The following is a 25,074-nucleotide window of genomic DNA, read 5'->3' as shown; positions in this document are numbered from 1 at the left end:
GGAGGAGAGGAAAGGAGAGGGGGAGGAGGAGAGGAAAGGAGAGGGGGAGGAGGAGAGGTGGGAGTGTGTGTACCTTGCAGCTTGCGGCTGAGCTCAGTCTTCTCCTGCTCCAGGCGTCGTATCCTCCTCTCGTAGGCCTCGGTGGCAAGACTCTCCTCCAGACTGCGCTGGACACATCCATCCATCTGTGTCTGACTACCACCTGCCTCCCTCAGACAGCCCCGGTCAGACAGGGTACTGGAGGGGAGAGATATGGAATATAGGGAAGAGGGGGGTGGGAGAGAGAGAGATAGGGAAGAGGGAGGAGAGAGAGATAGGGAAGAGGGGGAGAGTGAGATAGGGAAGAGGGGGAGAGAGAGATAGGGAAGAGGGGGAGAGAGAGATAGGGAAGAGGGGGAGAGAGACAGGGAAGAGGGGGAGAGAGACAGGGAAGAGGGGGAGAGAGACAGGGAAGAGGGGGAGAGAGATAGGGAAGAGGGGGAGAGAGATAGGGAAGAGGGGGAGAGTGAGATAGGGAAGAGGGGGAGAGAGATAGGGAAGAGGGGTGAGAGTGAGATAGGGAAGAGGGGAGAGAGTGAGATAGGGAAGAGGGGGAGAGTGAGATAGGGAAGAGGGGGAGAGTGAGATAGGGAAGAGGGGGAGAGTGAGATAGGGAAGAGGGGGAGAGTGAGATAGGGAAGAGGGGGAGAGTGAGATAGGGAAGAGGGGGAGAGTGAGATAGGGAAGAGGGGGAGAGTGAGATAGGGAAGTGGGGGAGAGTGAGATAGGGAAGAGGGGGAGAGTGAGATAGGGAAGAGGGGGAGAGTGAGATAGGGAAGTGGGGGAGAGTGAGATAGGGAAGTGGGGGAGAGTGAGATAGGGAAGAGGGGGAGAGAGATAGGGAAGAGGGGGAGAGAGACAGGGAAGAGGAGATAGGAGAGAGACAGGGAAGAGGGGGAGAGAGACAGGGAAGAGGGGGAGAGAGACAGGGAAGAGGGGGAGAGTGAGATAGGGAAGAGGGGGAGAGTGAGATAGGGAAGAGGGGGGAGAGTGAGATAGGGAAGAGGGGGAGAGAGAGATAGGGAAGAGGGGGAGAGAGAGAGGGGAAGAGGGGGAGAGTGAGACAGGGAAGAGGGGGAGAGTGAGACAGGGAAGAGGGGGAGAGTGAGATAGGGAAGAGGGGGAGAGTGAGATAGGGAAGAGGGGGAGAGTGAGATAGGGAAGAGGGGGAGAGTGAGATAGGGAAGAGGGGGAGAGTGAGATAGGGAAGAGGGGGAGAGTGAGATAGGGAAGAGGGGGAGAGTGAGATAGGGAAGAGGGGGAGAGTGAGATAGGGAAGAGGGGGAGAGTGAGATAGGGAAGAGGGGGAGAGTGAGATAGGGAAGAGGGGGAGAGTGAGATAGGGAAGAGGGGGAGAGAGAGATAGGGAAGAGGGGGAGAGAGAGATAGGGAAGAGGGGGAGAGAGAGAGGGAAGAGGGGGAGAGAGACAGGGAAGAGGGGGAGAGATATGAAAAGGGGGAGAGATATGAAAAGGGGGAGAGATATGAAAAGGGGGAGAGATATGAAAAGGGGGAGAGATATGAAAAGGGGGAGAGATAGGGAAGAGATATGGAAGAGGGGAGAGATATGGAAGAGGGGAGAGATATGGAAGAGATATGGAAGAGGGGAGAGATATGGAAGAGGGGAGAGATATGGAAGAGGGGGAGAGATATGGAAGAGGGGAGAGATATGGAAGAGATATGGAAGAGGGGAGAGATATGGAAGAGATATGGAAGAGGGGGAGAGATATGGAAGAGGGGAGAGATATGGAAGAGATATGGAAGAGGGGGAGAGATATGGAAGAGGGGAGAGATATGGAAAAGATATGGAAGAGGGGGAGAGATATGGAAGAGGGGGGAGAGATATGGAAGAGAAAGAGATTAATTCCATATTAGAGACACATATTTACCTCAGAATAGACAGACCCCCAAAGAATTTGAAAACAAATCCAATTTTGAAAAACTCTCATTTCTATTGGCAGCAAGATTTGTGGCCTGTTGCCACAAGAAAAGGACGACCAGGCAACTTTAGTTTATTATCTATTTCACTTGTTTATCTTGGCCAGGTCACAGTTGTACGTGAGAACTTGTTCTCAACTGGCCTACCTGGTTAAATAAAGGTGAAATAAATCAATACAAATAAAAATGTTTTCCATGCCAAAAAAAGCCCCTTATATTGACATTGAACTTAAAGAGAGAGAGGAGAGAGGGGAGAGGGAGAGAAGAGAGAGAGGAGAGAGGGGAGAGGGAGAGAAGAGAGAGAGGAGAGGAGAGAGAGAGTGCAACCACCATGAGCCTTCAGGCTAAGATAAACAATTAGACCAGTCAATGCTTTCTCAATGGTGGAAACTGAGTGCTCGTGGAAGTGTGTCTGAGGTTAGATCAGATGATAGAGAAGTAGGATTGAAGTAGACTGGTCCCAGATCTGATTGTGCTGTATAGCCTATCCTCATTGTTATGCCAAACATGACAATGACCATAGGATTTGGCAAGACAGCACAAACAGATCTGGGACCAGGTTAAGATGTATTTTTCTGTATGCTGTATGTATTGACGAAGATGTGGAAGTTAATTTGGAAACTAAACAGAGGTTGTCGCTTAGCGACCACTCACCATTTACTGGTGTAGGTGAAACCTACGAAGGGCAGGTGGTGTCCAGAGAAGGCCGTGTGTGAGGGAGGGGGCATCGTCTCCTGAAATAACACAAAACCTATTTTAGAACACGTCAACCTTACAAACAGATGAAAGAGATGGACAGATAAAAGATGGAAATAGAGAGAGACTGAAAGATGAGAGTAAGAGAGTCTAAGTCTTGATGTAGTCCCATAGAGAAAGAGACTTACTGAGTTCTTGAGACAGTCGTCGTCCACGTCAAAGTTTGAGGTGTCTGTGGGGCTGCTGACCTCTGGGATGTAGGGGGCCTCGCACGTACGGATGTTGTCCCAGTCAATGCCTGAAAGGAATGACATTAAACATGATATGACTGGCAAACTGTGATCATGGTTTGTTATTGTAACGATTCTCATACCATCGTCTACTGTCCAGCCTAACTTCAACACCAATTAACAAGATAAGAGGTTATCTATATCAACTCCTGGAAATGACACCAGAGAATAATTGACAGACAAACCCTAGCACGCACACACGGTTTTAAAACATCAGGCCCTACCAGAGAAGAAGGGGTGAGATTTGAAGTCGTCGATGCCGTTCTGGCCCAGGCGGTGCTCCCGGCTGCAGACGAGGCGTCGGATCAGGTCCTTGGCGTCTTCGGACACGTCGGTCATCTGCAGGGGGAACTGGAAACGCTCCTGGGCACCCGGCGGAGGGTAAGAGGAGAGGGAAAGGAGTCTGAATAATGAAGATACCCTACGTCCCAAATGGTTCCCTATTCCTTATTTACGGCACTACTTTTGACCATTTGGGATGCAGCCTAGATATACTGTTTATGTCCAGTTTGGTCAAATATTTGTATTTCTAATTTATTTTTTACTCATAACACAACGTTCCTCTGTTGCAGTCGACAGTGGAATAGTTCCATACTGTTGGCAGAATAATCTTCGTACACATCGTTTCACGTTTCATGTTTTTATTTGTGTACATGGCCCCTGACAAAGAAATGTAAAAATAAATAAAAATGGTATATGGCTCATGCATGTTTATCCTGTTGCAGTAGAAAGCAGTACAGTTCTAGCCAACATTTAATGGTTTAATGTGCACACAGGGCATTTGTTCAACAAATATGGCTGGGTGAACTAGATGGCATAGTTGAAAGGTGATGGGAAGGGGGAGAGTTATGAAGGTAGAACGGTGTGGTTTGGAGTCAGGATGGGCTGAAGTATGAACAGACCTGGGGTTGTACAGTTAATTCGGAAAGTATTCAGACCCCTTGACCTTTTCCACATTTTGTTATATTACAGCCTTGTTCTAAAATGGATTACATTTTTCTCTCAATCTACACACAATACCCCATAATGACAAAGCAAAAAGAGTTTTTTTTTGCCATTTATGCTAATTAATTACAATATAAACTGAAATATCGCATTTACATAAGTATTCAGATCCTTTACTCAGTAGTTTGTTGAAGCACCTTTGGCAGCGATGACAGCATGGAGTCTTCTTGGGTCTGATGCTACAAGCTTGGCACACCTGTATTTGGGGAGTTTCTCCCATTCTTCTCTGCAGATCCTCTCAAGCTCTGTCAGTTTGGATGGAGAGTGTCACTGCACAGCTATTTTCAGGTCTCTCCAGAGATGTTAGATCGAGTTCAAGTCCAGACTCTGGCTGGGCCAGTCAAGGACATTCAGAGACATGTCCAAAAGCCACTCCTGCATTGTCCTGGCTGTGTGCTTAGGGTCATTGTCCTGTTGGAAGGTGAACCTTCACCCCAGTCTGAGGTCCTTAGCACTCATCAAGGATCTTGCTATACTTTGCTCCGCGCATCTTTGCCTCGATCCTGAATACTCTCCCAGTCCCTGCTGCTGAAAAACATCCCCACAGCATGATGCTGCCACCACCATGCCTCACTGTAGGTATGGTGATAGGTTTTGTCCAGATATGACAGTTGGTATTCAGGCCAAAGAGTTCAATCTTGGTTTCATCAGACCAGAGAATCCTGTTTCTCATGGTCTGAGAGTCATTTTGCTGCCTTTCGGCAAACTCCAAGCAGGCTGTCATGTGCCTTTTACTGAGGAGTGGCTTCCGTCTGGCCACCCTACCATAAAGGCCTGATTGATGGAGTTCTGCAGAGATGGGTGTCCTTCTGGAAGGTTCTCCCATCTCTGCAGAGGAACTCTGTCAGTGACCATCGGCTTCTTGGTCACCTCCCTGAACAAGGCCCTTCTCCCCTGATTGTTAAGATTGGCCGGGCGGTTCCAAACTTCTTTCATTTAAGAATGATGGAGTCCACTGTGTTCTTAAGGTCTTTCAATGCAGCAGACATTTTTTGGTACCCTTCCCCAGATCTGAGCTCAATTTTGAGTCTCAAAGCAAAGGGTCTGAATACATATGTAAATAAGGTATTTAATATAGCAGTAACGTAATAAAATGTGGAAAAAGTCAAGGGGTATGAATACTTTCCGAATGCACTGTATGTATCAATTCTCTCAGAGTATTCCTCTTAGCAGTGCTGATCTAGGATCAGGCCCATTTAATCTCATTTATGATCTAAAAAGCTCATCTGATCCTAGATCAGCACTCCTACTCTAAAAAGCTTAATACATTCAGCCCTTGAACAGAACATACTCAAACTTTAACAACTAACACTCAGACCCAATCCCAAATCAACCCTAGCCCCTACTTTCTATGCACTTGTGGAGATGGGTGTCTAAGAGGAATCTACAAGTGCATAGGTGGTAGGGAATAGGGGTCCATTTGGGACTGGGCAATCAGACTCCAAAAAGAAACACTCACAGCAGCCCCTAACTCCTCCTGTCGGTCGATGGAAAGGAACAAGAAGAAAAGGGGTAGAGGAGGAGTCAGAAAGAATAAAACTAACACCAAAGAGCCCAACAACACCTAAACAATCACGCTCGTCTTGAACCATTGAATAAAAATTGTGTCTTAGTCAAGATGTGTTTTAGTACAGTAGGTACAATGTCACTACCGGTAAGCCTTAACCTGCCTGACAGCCTCAAAAAAGAGGACCATAATGGAAATGGACTGTACAACTTTTTGGGTGGTCCTCTAGGATTTTCAATGCATTGTATAGGCTACATGTGTGGTAGAGCTGTTGTTTTGAATGGTCAAATAAATCAAATGATACACCCCAGGGTAGCTACAGTCAGCCTCCTCTGTCCAGTCTTACCCCCCCCCTCTCACCTTGTGGTTCATGATCTTGCCGTACGTCTCCACTAGTGACTCAGCGTAGAAGGGGGTTTCCCCGTACAGCATCTCGTACATGCAGACCCCCAGGGACCACCAGTCACACTCTGGACCGTACTTCCCCTTCCCATCCTCCATCGCCTGCAGGATCTCCGGAGAGATGTAGTCCGGGGTCCCCACGGCAACTGACGACTGGACCTGAGGGAGACCAGGCACAGGAGATGAATGGATTAGTGAGTGGATGGATAGAGGCATAGACGCATCGATGGTTCGATGGATGGCTTGGGGGACAAACCATAGAAATAATATCATACTTTATTAAAGGGATACTGTGTAATTCTGGCAGTTAGGCCTAAGCCAATTTTTCACTTGCCCAGAGTCAGACGAACTTGTGAATACCATTTTTATGTCTCTGCGTGCAGGATGAAGGAAGTATTTCGCGAGCCAATGCTAACTAGCATTAGTCCAATGACTAGAAGTCTACAGGTATGGCAGGATACGCATAGCATTGGCTTGTGAATCTACCTCTAACTTCCTTCAAACTGCACAAATCCTTTTAATGTTAGAGAAATAATCTGTAATCTGGTGTTGTTAATTGCGCGTCTACAGTGTGTTTGGAGTCAAATATGTCCACCAAACCTAAACAAGGCCATGCCATAGAGTACATACTAAATAAATCAAACTTCCCTGAGACTAGGCCAAAGAAGCGCCAGTCACAGCAGCTTTAGAGAGGCGGATCCTCTAAGGCCTCAACTTATTCATCAAAGCCACATAGCCAACCACCTCGGAGCAGCTTAATTAGCGGAAGAGTCTTAACCACAGGCACAGCCATGAAATCAATCACAGAGAAGGCCTAAAGGGGCTTCAGCCAAACGGGAAACCTAGAGGGGCCCAGGGTTTGATGGGGTGGGGGTTGGTGGTTGTTGGAGGTGTTTGGGTTGTGTGCAAAGAAAATATTTAAAAAGATGGTTAGAGAGAAAGAGAGAGTTTGGGCACAACTACTCATTCCAGAGATTTTCTTTATTTTTCTTCTTCTTTATTTTGACTATTTTCTACATTGTAGAATAATAGTGATGACATCAAAACTATGAAATAACACATATGGAATCATGTAGTAACCAAAGAAGTGTTTAAACAAATTAAAAAAACATTTTTATTTGAGATTCTTCAAAGTTGCCACCCTTTGCCTTGATGACAGCTTTGCACACTCTTGGAATTCTCTCAACCAGCTTCATGGGGTAGTCACCTAGAATGCATTTCAATTAAAAGGTGTGCCTTGTTAAAAAGTTAATTTGAGGAATTTCTTTCTTAATGCATTTGAGCCAATCAGCTGTCTTGCGACAAGGTGGGTGAGGTATACTGAAGATAACCCTATTTAGTAAAAGACCAAGTACATATTATGGCAAGAACAGTTCAAATAAGCAAAGAGAAATGATGGTCCATCATTACGAAGATATGAAGGTCAGTCAATCTGGAAAATTTCAAGAACTTTGAAAGTTTCTTCAAATGCAGTCACAAAAACCATCAAGTGCTATGATGAAACTGGCTCTCATGAGGACCACCACAGGAAAGGAAGACCCAGAGTTACCTCTGCTGTATGAATCAGGCCTTCATGGTCGAATTGCTGTACAGAAACCAGTACTAAAGGACACCAATAAGAAGAAGAGACTTGATTGGGCCAAGAAACACGACCAAAGGACATTAGACCGGTGGAAATCTGTCCTTTGGTCTGATGATTCCAAATGTAAGATTTTTGGTTCCAACCGCCGTGTCTTTGTGAGACACAGAGTAGCTGAACGACAGACATCTCAAGGCCATCAAACTGTTAAATAACCATCACTAGCACCTTAGAGGCTGTTGCCCTATATACATAGACTTAAAATCACTGACAACTTGAATAATGTTTACATATTTTGCATTACTCATCTCATACATTTGAAGTCGGAAGTTTACATACACTTAGGTTGGAGTCATTAAAACTAATTTTTCAACCACTCCACAAATTTCTTGTTAGCAAACTATAGTTTTGGCAAGTCAGTTAGGATACCTACTTTGTGCATGACAAGTCATTTTTCCAACAATTGTTGACAGATTATTTCACTTAACTTCTCTTGGGAAGGGGGCAGCATTTTTGGATTAATTTTGGATGAAAAGAGTGCCCAAATTAAACTGCCTGCTACTCAGTCATAAAAGCTAGAATATTTATATAATTTGTAAATTTGGATAGAAAACACTGAAGTTTCTAAAACTGTTTGAATGATGTCTGTGAGTATAACAGAACTCATATGGCCGGCAAAAACCTGAGAAAAAAAATCCAACCAGGAAGTGGGAAATCTGAGGATTGCAGTTTTCAACTCTTGGCCTATCAAATACACAGTGTCTATGGGATCATATTGTACTTCCTAATGCTTCCACTAGATGTCAACAGTCTTTAGAACATTGCTTGATGCTTCTACTGTGAAGTGAGGGGAAATGAGAAGGGAATGAGTCAGAGGTCTGCCAGAGAGCCACGAGCTCAGTCTTGCGCGTTCAAGTGATAGTTAGCTCTGTTCCATTGCAATTCTACAGACAAAGGAATTGTCCGGTTGGAACATTGTTGAAGATTTATGTTAAAAACATTCTAAAGATTGATTCTATATATCGTTTGACATGTTTCTACGGACTGTAATGGAACTTTTTGACTTTGTCTGCTGCTAGTGACCGCGCGTCATGAGTTTGGATTGTGTACTGAACATGCTTTCAAAATGTAAGTATTTGGACAGAAATGGAGATTATCGATCAAAACAAACATTTATTGTGGAACTGGGATTCCTGGAAGTGCATTCTGATGAAGATCAAAGGTAAGTGAATATGCATAATGCTATTTATGACTTCTGTTGACTACACAACATGACGGATATCTGTTTGGGTTGTTTTGGTCTCTGAGCGCCGTACTCAGATTATTGCATGGTGTGCTTTTTCCGTAAAGTTTTTTTGAAATCTGACACAGCGGTTGCATTAAAGAGAACTGTATCTAAAATTCCATGCATAACACTTGTATCTTTTAGCAATGTTTATTATGAGTATTTCTGTAAATTGATGTGGCTCTCTGCAAAATCACCGGATGTTTTGGAACTACTGAACATAACGCGCCAATGTAAACTCAGATTTTTGTATATAAATATGAACTTTACCGAACAAAACATACACGTATTGTGTAACATGAAGTCCTATGAGTGTCATCTGATGAATATCATCAAAGGTTAGTGATTAATTTTATCTATATCTGTGACTTGGCTCTGACCTAACATAATAGTTTGGTTTGCTTTCGTCGTAAAGCCTTTTTGAAATCGGACACTGTGGCTGGATTTACAACAGGTGTATCTTTAAAATGGTGTAAAATACATGCATTTTTTAGGGATTTTAATTATGGGATTTCTGTTTTGAATTTGGCGCCCTGCAGTTTCACTGGCTGTTGACGAGGTGGAGCGCTATCATGCCACGTACCCTAGAGAGGTTAAAATTCACTGTATCACAATTCCAGTGGGTCAGACATTTACATACACTAAGTTGACTGTGAAAATTATGTAATGGCGTTAGAAGCTTCTGATAGGCTAATTGACATCATTTGTGTCAACTGGAGGTGTACCTGTGGATGTATTGCAAAGCCTACCTTCAAACTCAGTGCCTCTTTGCTTGACATCATGGGAAAATCAATAAATCAGCAAAGATAATTGTAGACCTCCACAAGTCTAGTTCATCCTTTGGAACAATTTCCAAATGCCTGATGGTACCACGTTCATCTGTACAAACAATAGTACGCAAGTATAAACACCATGGGACCACACAGCTGTAAAACTGCTCAGGAAGAAGACGCGTTCTGTCTCCTAGAGATGAACGTACTTTGGTGCGAAAAGTGCAAATCAATCCCAGAACAACAGCAAAAGACCCTGTGAAGATGCTGGAGGAAACAGGTAAAAAAGTATCTATATCCACAGTAAAACAAGTCCTATATCAACATAACCTGAAAGGCTGCTCAGCAAGGAAGAAACCACTGCTCCAAAACCGCCATAAAAAAGCCAGACTACGGTTTGCAACTGCACATGGGGACAAAGATCATACTTTTTTGAGAAATGTCCTCTGGTCTGATGAAACAAAAATAGAATTGTTTGGCCATAATGACCATCAATATGTTTGGAGGAAAAAGGGGGAGGCTTGCAAACCAAAGAACACCATCCCAACCGTGAAGCACGGGGGTGGCAGCATCATGTTGTGGGAGTGCTTTGCTGCAGGGGGGACTGGTGCACTGCACAAAATAGATGGCATCATGGCGGAGAAAAATTATGTGGATATATTGAAGCAACATCTCAAGACATCCGTCAGGAAGTTAAAGCTTGGTCGCAAATGGGTCTTCCAAATGGACAATGACCCCAAGCATACTTTCAAAGTTGTGACAAACTGGCTTAAGGTCAACAAAGTCAAGGTATTGGAGTGGCCATCACAAAGCGCTGACCTCAATCCTATAGAAAATGTATGGGCAGAACTGGAAAAGCATGTGTGAGCAAGGAGGCCTACAAACCTGACTCGGTTACACTAGCTCGGTCAGGAGGAATGGGGCCAAAATTCCCCCAAGGGAATGCTACACAAAACATTTGACCCAAGTTAAGCGATTTAAAAGGCAATGCTACCAAATACTAATTGAGTGCGTGTAAACTTCTGACCCACTGGGAAAATGGTGAAAGAAATAAAGCCGGAAATAAATAACTCTATTATTCTGACATTTCACATTCTTAAAATAAAGTGGTTATCCTAACTGACCTAAGACCAATAATTTACACTATGATTAAATGTCAGGAATTGTGAAAAACTGTTTAAATGTATTTGGCAAAGATGTATGTAAACTTCCAACTTCAATTGTTTGTATATACTGTATTCTATTCTACTGTATTTTAGTCTATGCCACTCCAACATTGCTCATCAAATATTTATACGTTCTTAATTCCATTCCTTTACTTTAGATGTGTGTATTTTTGTGAAATTGTTAGATATTACTTGTTAGATATTACTGCACTGTTGGAGGTAGAAACACACGCATTTCGCTACACCCGCAATATCATCTGCTAAATATGTGCATGTGATCAATACAATTTTATTTGATGTGTGGTTCCTACAGTGAAGCATGGAGGAGGTGTGATGGTGCTGTGCTGGTGACACGGTTGGTGATTTATTTACACGGCACACTTAACCAGTGTAGCTACCACATCATTCTGTAGGGTTACACCATCCCCTCTGGTTTGCTCTTAGTGGGACTATCATTTGTTTTTCAACAGGACAATGACCCAAAACAAACCTCCAGGCTGTGTAAGGGCTTTTTGACCAAGAAGGAGAGTGATGAGTGCTGCATCAGATAACCTGGCCTCCACAATCACCCAATTGAGATGGTTTGGTATGAGTTGGATAGCAGAGTGAAGGAAATGCAGCCAACAAGTGCTCAGCATATGTGGGAACTCCAAGACTGTTGGAAAAGCATTCCAGGTGACTACCTCATGAAGCTGGTTGAGAAAATGCCAAGAGTGTACAAAGCTGTAATCAAGGCAAAGGGTGGCTACTTTGAAGAATCTAAAATATTACATATATGTTTATTTGTTTAACACTTTTCTGGTTACTACATGATTCCATGTGTGTCATTTCATAGTTTTGATGTCGTCACTATTATTATACAATGTAGAAAATAGTAAAAATAAAGAAAAACCCTTGAATGAGTAGGTGTCCAAACTTTTGACTGGTACATGTCGGCCTACTCACTGTGCCGTCCTCCATGAGTTTGAGGCAGGAACCAAAGTCAGCCAGGCGAATGTGACCGTTCATGTCCATCAAGATGTTGTCTGGCTTGATGTCCCTGAAGGTGACAGAAGACAGAGAGACCAAAGTAAATATACCGATGACTCTGAGAAAGAGAACTAGGAATGGAGGAAGAGGGGGAGTGCAATAAAATGAAAAACACAAATATCTCAGGAGGGGGAGACAGGGAGGGAGAGAGAATGAAAGAGCAAAAACCACTAACGCAACACTAGTGAGTGTTTGGTGTGAGAGTGAAAAATGGATTTTGCTTCTGTAGAGCGAGAGAGAAAGTTTAGTTTGTTTGCTCCTGGATGCCTTTAGTCTCCCATCATTAAGTCTTGTGTTTATTTGGGCTGTTCGTTGCCCTTGCAGCCTCTACTGCCAATAGGGCAGACCCCTCACAAGGTTACCCCCCACAAGGCAGACAGAGGCTTGGTTATTCTGTCCCAACCAGAACACCCTGTCTTGACCACTATTTCGATATTACACTTAATGCAGACAATGTCAAGCCCTTGTCTTCACTAGTCTCCTTACCTATATACCATTGATATACAGTACAGTATAGCAACAATATACTAGACAGTACAGTAACACATCAATACACTAACAGTACAATAACAATACATCAATACACTAACAGTACATCATCAATACACTAACAGTACATCATCAATACACTAACAGTACATCATCAATACACTAACAGTACATCATCAATACACTAACAGTACATCATCAATACACTAACAGTACATCATCAATACACTAACAGTACATCATCAATACACTAACAGTGTAGTAACAATACATAATCAATACACTAACATTACACTAACAGTACAGTAACAATACATAATCAATACACTAACATTACACTGACAGTACAGTAACAATACATCATCAATACACTAACATTACACTAACAGTATAGTAACAATAAATCAATACACTAATAATAAACCATCAACACACTAACAGTATAGTAACAATACATCATCAATACGCTAACAGTATAGTAACAATACATCATCAATACACTAACAGTATAGTAACAATACATCATCAACACACTAACAGTATAGTAACAATACATCATCAATACACTAACAGTATAGTAACAATACATCATCAATACACTAACAGTATAGTAACAATACATCATCAACACACTAACAGTATAGTAACACTAGATCATCAATAAACGAACAGTATAGTAACAATACATCATCAATACGCTAACAGTATAGTAGCAATACATCATCAATACACTAACAGTATAGTAACAATACATCATCAATACACTAACAGTATAGTAACAATACATCATCAATACACTAACAGTATAGTAGCAATACATCATCAATACACTAACAGTATAGTAACAATACATCATCAATACACTAACAGTATAGTAACAATACATCATCAATACACTAACAGTATAGTAGCAATACATCATAAATACACTAACATTACACTAACAGTATAGTAACAATACACTAAGTATATTAACAATAAATCAATACGCTAACAAATCAAAAGTAACAGTCAGTATCTTGTGTGGCCACCAGCTGCATTAAGTACTGCAGTGCATCTCCACCTCATGGAGAGACTAAACTCAGCATAAAAAGAAACAACCTTTTTTCAGGACCCGGTCTTTCAAAGACATTCGGTAAAAATAAAAAGAACTTCAACCATAAACAATTAGTGAACATGCACCTGTGGAACAGTCATTAAGAAACTAACAGCTTATGAAAACTTAGGACACTAAAGAGGCCTTTCTACTGACTCTGAAAAACACCAGAAGAAAGATACCCAGGGTCCTTGCTCATCTGCGTGAACGTACCTTAGGCATGCTTCAAGGAGGCATGAGGACTGCAGATGTGGCCAGGGCAATACATTGCAATGTCCGTACTGTGAGACGCCTAAGACAACGCTACAGGGAGGCAGGACGGACAGCTGATTGTCCTCGCAGTGGCAGACCACGTGTAACACCTGCACAGGATCGGTACATCCAAACACAACTGCGGGACAGGTACAGGATGGAAACAACAACTGCCCGAGTTACAGTAGGAACGCACAATCCCTCCATCAGTGCTCAGACTGTCCGCAATAGGCTGAGAGAGGCTTGGCTGAGGGCTTCTAGGCCTGTTGTAAGGCAGGTCCTCACCAGACATCACCGGCAGCAACGTCGCCTATGGGCACAAACCCACCGTCGCTGGACCAGACATGACTGGCAAAAAGTGCTCTTCACTGACGGGTCGAGGTTTTGTCTCATCAGGGGTGATGTTCGGATTCACATTTATCATCGAAAGAAAGAGCATTACACCGAGGCCTGTACTCTGGAGCGGGATCGATTTGGAGGTGGAGGGTTCGTCATGGTCTGGGGCGGTGTGTAACAGCATCATCGGACAGAGCTTGTTGTCATTGCAGGCAATCTCAACTCTGTGCGTTACAGGGAAGACATCCTCCTCCCTCATGTGGTACCCTTCCTGCAGGCTCATCCTGACATGACCCTCCAGCATGATAATGCCACCAGCCACACTGCTCAATCAATCCCATTGAGCACGTCTGGGACCTGTTGGATCGGAGGGTGAGGACTAGGGCCATTCCCCCCAGAAATGTCCGGGAACTTGCAGGTGTCTTGGTGGAAGAGTGGGGTAACATCTCACAGCAGGAACTAGCAAATCTGGTGCAGTCCATGAAGAGATGCACTGCAGTACTTCATGCAGCTTGTAGCCACACAAGATACTGACTGTTAATTTTGATTTTGACACCCCCCCTTTGTTCAGGGACACATTATTCCAGTTCTGTTAGTCACATGTCTGTAGAACTTGTTCAGTTTATGTCTCAGCTGTTGAATATTTACACATGTTAAGTTTGCTGAAAATAAACGCAGTTGACAGTGAGAGGACATCTATTTTTTTGCTGAGTTTATATACAAGGGGGGTACCGGTACACTGAGGTAATTGGGGTAATATGTACATGTTGGAAGAGTTATTAAAGTGGCTATGCATAGATAATAACAGAGTTGCAGCAGCGTAGAATGGGGGGAAGGGGGGCAATGCAAATAGTCTGTGTAGCCATTTGATTAGATGTTCAGGAGTCTTATGGCTTGGGGGTAGAAGCTGTTTAGAAGCCTCTTGGACCTAGACTTGGCGCTCCGGTACCGCTTGACGTGCAGTAGCAGAGAAAACAGTCTATGACTAGAGTGGCTGGAGTCTGACAATTTTTAGGGGCTTCCTCTGACACAGCCTGGTATAGAGATCCTGGATGGCAGGAAGCTTGGCCCCGATGATGTACTGGACCGTACGCACTACCCTCTGTAGTGCCTTGCGGTCGGAGGCCGAGCAGTTGCCATAACAGACAGTGATGCAACCCATCAAGATGCTCTCGATGGTGTAGCTGTAAAACCTTTTGAGGATCTGAGGACGCATGCCAAATGTTTTCAGTCTCCTGAGGGGGAATAGGTTTTGTCATGCCCTCTTCATGACTGTCTTGGTGTGCTTGGACCATGTTAAGTCTCTGACCACCTCCTTATAGGCTGTCTCGTCATTGTCGGTAATCAGGCCTACCACTGTTGTGTCATCAGAAAACTTAATGATGGTGTTGGAGTCTTTTTAGATCTACCATCTAAAAAAATGATAAACAACCACAGGCCTTAACACATGATCGACACACAAATAAATACCGGGGTTGCTGAAACAAACCCCAGTGACACAAACACACATCAAATGCTGCGTCGTCTCATAGCGGAGTAGTTTTGGTGACAGGATTTTACACACCACTGTACTATGAGTTGTTGTGATTCATAGGCACTGCCAAATCAAATCGAGTAAGTACACACACACACACACACACACTAACCCTGACTGTGTTGTCATGTGTTGCTGCCTTGCTATGTTGTCTCTTGACGTGATGAGTGTTTTTTAATATATTTATATATTTTTTCTTTCTTTTTAATCCCAGCCCCCGTCCCCACAGGAGGCCTTTTGCCTTTTGGTAGGCCATCATTGTAAATAAGAATTTGTTCTTAACTGACTTGCCTAGTTAAATAAATTAAATCTCCTAACCCTTAATTCTAACCCTAAACACTATGTCTAAAAAAATAATTTCCCCTTGTTTTACTATCCTTGTGAGTTATTCTGGATAGTTAAACCAAATACACACACACCTTTTCGTGTGTGTATGTGAACCCTTTGGAAATACCTGTATTTCTGCATAAATTGGTCATAAATGTGATCTGATCTTCATCTAAGTCACAACAATAGACAGTCTGCTTAAACTAATAACACAAACAATGATACGTTTTCATGCATATTTTCTTCTGTTGAAGCCATTCCTGTTGATTTACTTCCATTGTTTTGGGTCGTTGTCCTGTTGTATCACCCAACTTCTGTTGAGCTTCAATTGACGGACAGATAGCCTAACATTCTCCTGCAAAATGTCTTGATCAACTGAGGAATTCATTTTTCCGTCGCTGATCGCAAGCTGTCCAGGCCCTGAGGCAGCCGCAAACCATGATGCTCCCTCCACCATACTTTACAGTTGGGATGAGGTGTTTATGTTGGTGTGCTGTGCCTTTTTTTCTCCAATCTCATCTCATTGGTTGGAATCCAGGTTAGCTGACTCCTGACTCCAATTTGCATTTGAAGAAGTCATTAACCTAGGGCTTCACATACTTTTTCCAACCTACACTGTGAATGTTTAAATTATGTATTCAATATAGTTTAAGCACACTATGTTTGTCTATTGTTGTGACTTAGATGAAGATCAGATCAAATTTGATGGCCAATTTATGAAAAATCCAGGAAATTCCAAAGGGTTCACATTTTTTTCTTGCCACTGTATATATATTTTTTTACCCTTATTTAACTAGGCAAGACAGTTCTAAAACAAATTCTTATTTACAATGACGGCCTACAGGGGGAACAGTGGGAGAACTTGTCAGCTTGGGGATTCGATCCAGCAACCTTTCAGTTACTGGCCCAACGCTCTAACCACTAGGCTACCTGTCGCCCAAGACCATACACACAGACAGACATTCTCTGATACCCAGCATCTCTAACACACTGAAATGACTCCACATGTTCTATGAATGTTAATCTTCAGTACAGAGAAGCACATAAAAGCACTGTAGAAGCTACTGACAGGTCCTTCCTCAACTGTTAACAGTCAACATCACATGAAGGGCCTGCTCCTACTTTATAGCAGCGTCTAACTGAATCAGCTTCCTATTAAAGTTACACATTTAGACAGTGCCTGATGATCATATTTACCACTGAATCAGCTTCCTATTAAAGTTATATTTTTAGACTGCCCATCTTTCCCATTTATAAGGGTTTGGTTTAGAAGCGTGGGTGAGTCAGAGCAGTGCCTGATGGGAGTGGTGAGGGGACTCTAGTTGGGAGGGAGTGGTGTAGGGGGGAGTATGGGGGTACATCCTGCCTGGGGAGGGAGTGGTGTAGGGGGAGTACGGGAGTAGATCCTGCCTGGGGAGGGAGTGGTGTAGGGGGAGTACGGGAGTAGATCCTGTCTGGGGAGGGAGTGGTGTAGGGGGAGTACGGGGGTAGATCCTGCCTGGGGAGGGAGTGGTGTAGGGGGAGTACAGGGGTAGATCCTGTCTGGGGAGGGAGTGGTGTAGGGGGGAGTACGGGGGTAGATCCTGCCTGGGGAGGGAGTGGTGTAGGGGGAGTACGGGGTAGATCCTGCCTGGGGAGGGAGTGGTGTAGGGGGAGTACGGGGTAGATCCTGCCTGGGGAGGGAGTGGTGTAGGGGGAGTACGGGGTAGATCCTGCCTGGGGAGGGAGTGGTGTAGGGGGAGTACGGGGTAGATCCTGCCTGGGGAGGGAGTGGTGTAGGGGGAGTACGGGGGTAGATCCTGCCTGGGGAGGGAGTGGTGTAGGGGGAGTACGGGGTAGATCCTGCCTGGGGAGGGAGTGGTGTAGGGGGAGTAGGGGGTAGATCCTGCCTGGGGAGGGAGTGGTGTAGGGGGAGTCCTGCCTGGGGAGGGAGTGGTGTAGGGGGAGTACGGGGTAGATCCTGTCTGGGGAGGGAGTGGTGTAGGGGGAGTACGGGGGTAGATCCTGCCTGGGGAGGGAGTGGTGTAGGGGGAGTACGGGGTAGATCCTGCCTGGGGAGGGATGGGGTATAGGGGGAGTACGGGGGTACATCCTGCCTGGGGAGGGAGTGGTGTAGCGGGGAGTACGGGGGTACATCCTGCCTGGGGAGGGAGTGGTGTAGCGGGGAGTATGGGGGTACATCCTGCCTGGGGAGGGATGGGGTGTAGGGGGAGTATGGGGGTACATCCTGCCTGGGGAAGGATGGGGTGTAGGGGGAGTATGGGGGTACATCCTGCCTGGGGAACGATGGGGTGTAGGGGGAGTATGGGGGTACATCCTGCCTGGGGAGGGATGGGGTGTAGGGGGAGTATGGGGGTACATCCTGCCTGGGGAGGGATGGGGTGTAGGGGTGTACCTCCTACTGATAAGCAGCCACAGTTAAACAGAAGCTCTGGCTGCATGAGGATTTGGAGGGGAGAAGGGAGAGAGGGGAGGTTCCCTGAACTAAAAAGAACAAAGGCTTCTCTCTGGACAGCAGGATAATGAAGTAATGGCCCAAATGACACACTATTCCCTACATACTGCTCTACTTTTGACCAGAGCCCAATAGGGCCTGGTTAAAAGTAGTGCACTAAATAGAGAATAACGCCTGGTGGCATTTGGGACGTGACCCGAGAGACAGAGAGAGAAGGAGATTTTCTTTTCATGTTGAATCAAGTCAATGGGATAAAAGGTAGACCAACGGGACACCCCTCTACAAAGTAGACCTAACAGTCAGCTCAAGTCTAGCTAAAATGATACAATGAAGTCATTTCTGTTTGTTCCTTCTCCACCAACCATGTGAGTGTTCCCACTGTGACTATTAACACCTACCCAAACCAGAAACCATGGATAGACGGCAGCATTTGCACAAAACTTAAAGAGCGAAACGCTGTATTTAACCATGGCAAGGTGACTAGGAATATGGTCGAATAACAAGCATTTCGCTATACCCGCAATAATATCTGCTAAATATGTGTATGTGACCAATAACATTTGATTTGACTCCATACTGACATGCATACTCTTCAGAACAAACTCTTTTCCCAGTGTGCACCTGCGCTAACCTCTACTTAACACCTCCGTGGGTGTCTTTTAACCTCTCACTTTCCTGATAGGCTCAGACCTGGCCCTAGCCTCTGTGTGTGTGTGTGTGTGTGTGTGTGTGTGTGTGTGTGTGTGTGTGTGTGTGTGTGTGTGTGTGTGTGTGTGTGTGTGTGTGTGTGTGTGTGTGTGTGTGTGTGTGTGTGTGTGTGTGTGTGTGTGTGTGTGTGTGTGTGTGTGTGTGTGTGTGTGTGTGTGTGTGTGTGTGTGTGTGTGTGTGTGTGTGTGTGTGTGTGTGTGTGTGTGTGTGTCTCTCCTGTCATCCAGCATGCCGTCATGAGTTCCTCCTCCAGATAAACCAATTAAAACCCAGTGAAACCCTGAGCAGAGATCAAACAAAGAACATGGCTACCACCCCTCTTCCCCCTCCCGCCGTCTCTTTCTCTTGCCTCATCTCTACCTCCCTGTCACCCGTGTCTTTATCCACCCCCCCCTTCTCAATTCAAAGGACTTTATTGGGAAACATTTGTTTACACTGCCAAAGCAAGTGAAACCAGAGTGAAATAAATAAGACAAAATGAACAGTAAACATACTCACTAAAGTTCAAACAGAATAGAGACACTACAAATGTCATATTATGGCTAATAAAGTGTTGTAACAAGGTGCAAATAGTTAAAGTACAAAAGGTAAAATAAATAAACATAAATATGGGATGTATTTACAATGGTGTTTGTTCTTCACTTGTTGCCCTTTTCTTGTGACAACATGTCACATCTTACTGCTGTGATGGACATACCCTTCCTCTACTACCCTCCCTGTCTCTCCCTGTCTCTCCCATCCTCTCTCTCTCTCTCTCTCTCTCTCTCTCTCTCTCTCCCTCTTCCTCCCTTCCAGTAGGGCTGCGGTGACGTGACTGTTTGGGGCGTGGCTAATTGGTCTGCTCGGTCCCAGGCAGGACAGGGCTCCTGAAGTCTTAAGGCTGAGAATAGAGGGAGGTAATCTCCTTTAAGACCTCACCAGCATCCATCTGTAAAGGCCATCTGGCCGCCAAGACAACACACACACACACACACTGTGTGTCTCCTCACATGGACAGGGACCGAGATAAGGACACACACAGGGCTCTATGGGACCTCATCACCACTGTTTGGAAGCACGCTCATACAGATACCGTGTATACTCACCATTGGCCGTTGCTAATTCATGTACCATTCATGACCATTTCTACAACAGGGCTGCAGGGTCTATGATAGATGACATTAACAAGTAATGAGATGTCTGTGGCCAGTCTGATGAAAGAGATTGGGCTCTTAGATCAGGAGGTGGAAACAGGGCTGTGGAGCCCACATGGTTCTGATTAGTAATAACACACACACGCACACACAATGAGACACACACACACACACAACGAGACACACACATACACACGAGAGACACACACACGAGAGACACACACACACACACAACGAGAGACACACACATGAGAGACACACACACACACACAACGAGAGACACACACACACACACACACAACGAGAGACACACACACACACACAACGAGAGACACACACACAACGAGAGACACACACACACACACACACACACACAATGAGAGACACACACACACACACACACAATGAGAGACACACACACACACACACAATGAGAGACACACACACACACACACACACAATGAGAGACACACACACACACACAATGAGAGACACACACACACAATGAGAGACACACGCACACACAATGAGAGACACACACACACACACACACACACACAATGAGAGACACACACACACAATGAGAGACACACACACACAATGAGAGACACACACACACAATGAGAGACACACACACACAATGAGAGACACACACACAATGAGAGACACACACACACAATGAGAGAGAGACACACACACACACACAACGAGAGACACACACACACACACACACAACGAGAGACACACACACACACACACACACAACGAGAGACACACACACACACACACAACGAGAGACACACACACACACACACAACGAGAGACACACACACACACACACAACGAGAGACACACACACACACACACAACGAGAGACACACACACACACACACAACGAGAGACACACACACACACACACAACGAGAGACACACACACACACACACACAATGAGAGACACACACACACACACACACAATGAGAGACACACACACACACACACACACACAATGAGAGACACACACACACACACACACACAATGAGAGACACACACACACACACAATGAGAGACACACACACACACACAATGAGAGACACACACACACACACACACAATGAGAGACACACACACACACACACAATGAGAGACACACACACACACACACAATGAGAGACACACACACACACACACACACAATGAGAGACACACACACACACACACACACACAATGAGAGACACACACACACACACTGAGAGACACACACACACACACAATGAGAGACACACACACACACACAATGAGAGACACACACACACACACAATGAGAGACACACACACACACACAATGAGAGACACACACACACACACAATGAGAGACACACACACACACACACACACACAATGAGAGACACACACACACACACACACACACAATGAGAGACACACACACACACACACACACAATGAGAGACACACACACACACACACACAATGAGAGACACACACACACACACAATGAGAGACACACACAATGAGAGACACACACACACACACACACACACAATGAGAGACACACACACACACACACACAACGAGAGACACACACACACACACACACAACGAGAGACACACACACACACACACAACGAGAGACACACACACACACACACAACGAGAGACACACACACACACACACAACGAGAGACACACACACACACACACAACGAGAGACACACACACACACAATGAGAGACACACACACACACACACACAATGAGAGACACACACACACACACACACAATGAGAGACACACACACACACACACACAATGAGAGACACACACACACACACACACAATGAGAGACACACACACACACACACACAATGAGAGACACACACACACACACACACACACACACACACACACACACACACACACACACACACACACACATGAGAGACACACACACACACAATGAGAGACACACACACACACAATGAGAGACACACACACACACACACACAATGAGAGACACACACACACACACACACACAATGAGAGACACACACACACACAATGAGAGACACACACACACACACAATGAGAGACACACACACACACACAATGAGAGACACACACACACACACAATGAGAGACACACACACACACACAATGAGAGACACACACACACACACACACAATGAGAGACACACACACACAATGAGAGACACACACACACACACACAATGAGAGAGAGAGACACACAATGAGAGACACACACACACACAATGAGAGACACACACACACACACACAATGAGAGACACACAGACACACACACACACACAATGAGAGACACACACACACACACACAATGAGAGACACACACACACACACACAATGAGAGACACACACACACACACACAATGAGAGACACACACACACACACACAATGAGAGACACACACACACACACACAATGAGAGACACACACACACACACACACACAATGAGAGACACACACACACACACACACAATGAGAGACACACACACACACACACACAATGAGAGACACACACACACACACACACAATGAGAGACACACACACACACACACACAATGAGAGACACACACAATGAGAGACACACACACACACACACAATGAGAGACACACACACACACACACACACAATGAGAGACACACACAATGAGAGACACACACAATGAGAGACACACACACACACACACACACACACAATGAGAGACACACACACACACACACAATGAGAGACACACACACACACAATGAGAGACACACACACACACAATGAGAGACACACACACACACACAATGAGAGACACACACACAATGAGAGACACACACACACACACAATGAGAGACACACACACACACACACACACACAATGAGAGACACACACACACACACACACACACACAATGAGAGACACACACACACACACACACACACACACAACAATGAGAGACACACACACACACACAATGAGAGACACACACACACACACACAATGAGAGACACACACACACACAATGAGAGACACACACACACACAATGAGAGACACACACACACACAATGAGAGACACACACACACACAATGAGAGACACACACACACACACACACACACACACACACAATGAGAGACACACACACACAATGAGAGACACACACACACACACACAATGAGAGACACACACACACACACACACACACACACACACACAATGAGAGACACACACACACACAATGAGAGACACACACACACACACAATGAGAGACACACACACACACACAATGAGAGACACACACACACACACACACAATGAGAGACACACACACACACACACAATGAGAGACACACACACACACACACAATGAGAGACACACACACAATGAGAGACACACACACAATGAGAGACACACACACACACACACACACACACACACACAATGACACACACACACACACACACAATGACACACACACACACACACACACACACACACACACACACACACACACACACACACACAATGACACACACACACACACTGACACACACACACACACACACACACACACACACACACACACACACAATGACACACACACACACACACACACACACACACACACACACACACACACACACACACACACACACACACACACACACACACACACACACACACACACACACACACACACACACACACACACACACACACACACACACACACAAGAGACACACACACACACAATGAGAGACACACACACACACAATGAGAGACACACACACACACACAATGAGAGACACACACACACACACACAATGAGAGACACACACACACACACACAATGAGAGACACACACACACACACACACACACAATGAGAGACACACAATGAGAGACACACACACACACACACACACAATGAGAGACACACACACACACAATGAGAGACACACACACACACAATGAGAGACACACACACACACAATGAGAGACACACACACACAATGAGAGACACACACACACACACACAATGAGAGACACACACACACACACAATGAGAGACACACACACACACACAATGAGAGACACACACACACACACAATGAGAGACACACACACACACACACACACACACACACACACACACAATGAGAGACACACACACACACAATGAGAGACACACACACACACACACAATGAGAGACACACACACACACACAATGAGAGACACACACACACACACACACACACACACACAATGAGAGACACACACACACACACACACACACACACACAATGAGAGACACACACACACACACACACACACACACACACACACACACACACACACACACACACACACACACAATGAGAGACACACACACACACAATGAGAGACACACACACACAATGAGAGACACACACACACACACACACAATGAGAGACACACACACACACAATGAGAGACACACACACACAATGAGAGACACACACACACAATGAGAGACACACACACACAATGAGAGACACACACACACACACAATGAGAGACACACACACAATGAGAGACACACACACACACACACACACACACAATGAGAGAGACACACACACACACAATGAGAGAGACACACACACACACAATGAGAGAGACACACACACACACACACAATGAGAGAGACACACACACACACACACACAATGAGAGAGACACACACACACACACACAATGAGAGAGACACACACACACACACACAATGAGAGAGACACACAATGAGAGACACACACACACACACACAATGAGAGAGACACACACACACACACACACACACACACACACACACAATGAGAGAGACACACACACACACACACAATGAGAGAGACACACACACACACACACAATGAGAGAGACACACACACACACACACAATGAGAGAGACACACACACACACACACAATGAGAGAGACACACACACAC

At 45.0% G+C, this 25,074-nt stretch overlaps 1 protein-coding gene across 11 annotated transcripts in view; it reads right to left on the bottom strand.

Moving 5' to 3' along the window:
- The window catches only part of LOC123995321 (serine/threonine-protein kinase MRCK alpha-like), a 120,339-nt gene that overhangs the window by 45,556 nt on the left and 49,709 nt on the right, over positions 1-25,074 (bottom strand). For 7 of the 11 annotated variants that reach the window (XM_046298858.1, XM_046298850.1, XM_046298857.1 and 4 more), the window contains 7 exons: positions 11,623-11,716; positions 5,836-6,036; positions 5,428-5,445; positions 3,188-3,326; positions 2,862-2,971; positions 2,632-2,711; positions 74-237 (listed from right to left, as the gene is read on the bottom strand). In XM_046298858.1, coding sequence (XP_046154814.1) covers positions 74-237; positions 2,632-2,711; positions 2,862-2,971; positions 3,188-3,326; positions 5,428-5,445; positions 5,836-6,036; positions 11,623-11,716 — 806 coding nt within the window. The remainder of the gene's footprint in view (positions 1-73; positions 238-2,631; positions 2,712-2,861; positions 2,972-3,187; positions 3,327-5,427; positions 5,446-5,835; positions 6,037-11,622; positions 11,717-25,074) is intronic. The other 4 variants (XM_046298853.1, XM_046298854.1, XM_046298855.1 and 1 more) reach the window with 1 other exon arrangement.

The sequence above is a fragment of the Oncorhynchus gorbuscha genome, linkage group LG14 (assembly GCF_021184085.1).
Source record: "Oncorhynchus gorbuscha isolate QuinsamMale2020 ecotype Even-year linkage group LG14, OgorEven_v1.0, whole genome shotgun sequence".
Classification (NCBI taxonomy): Eukaryota; Metazoa; Chordata; class Actinopteri; order Salmoniformes; family Salmonidae; genus Oncorhynchus; species Oncorhynchus gorbuscha.
Note: the sequence above shows the minus strand (reverse complement) of the source record. Positions and strands in the feature narration are given on the sequence as shown.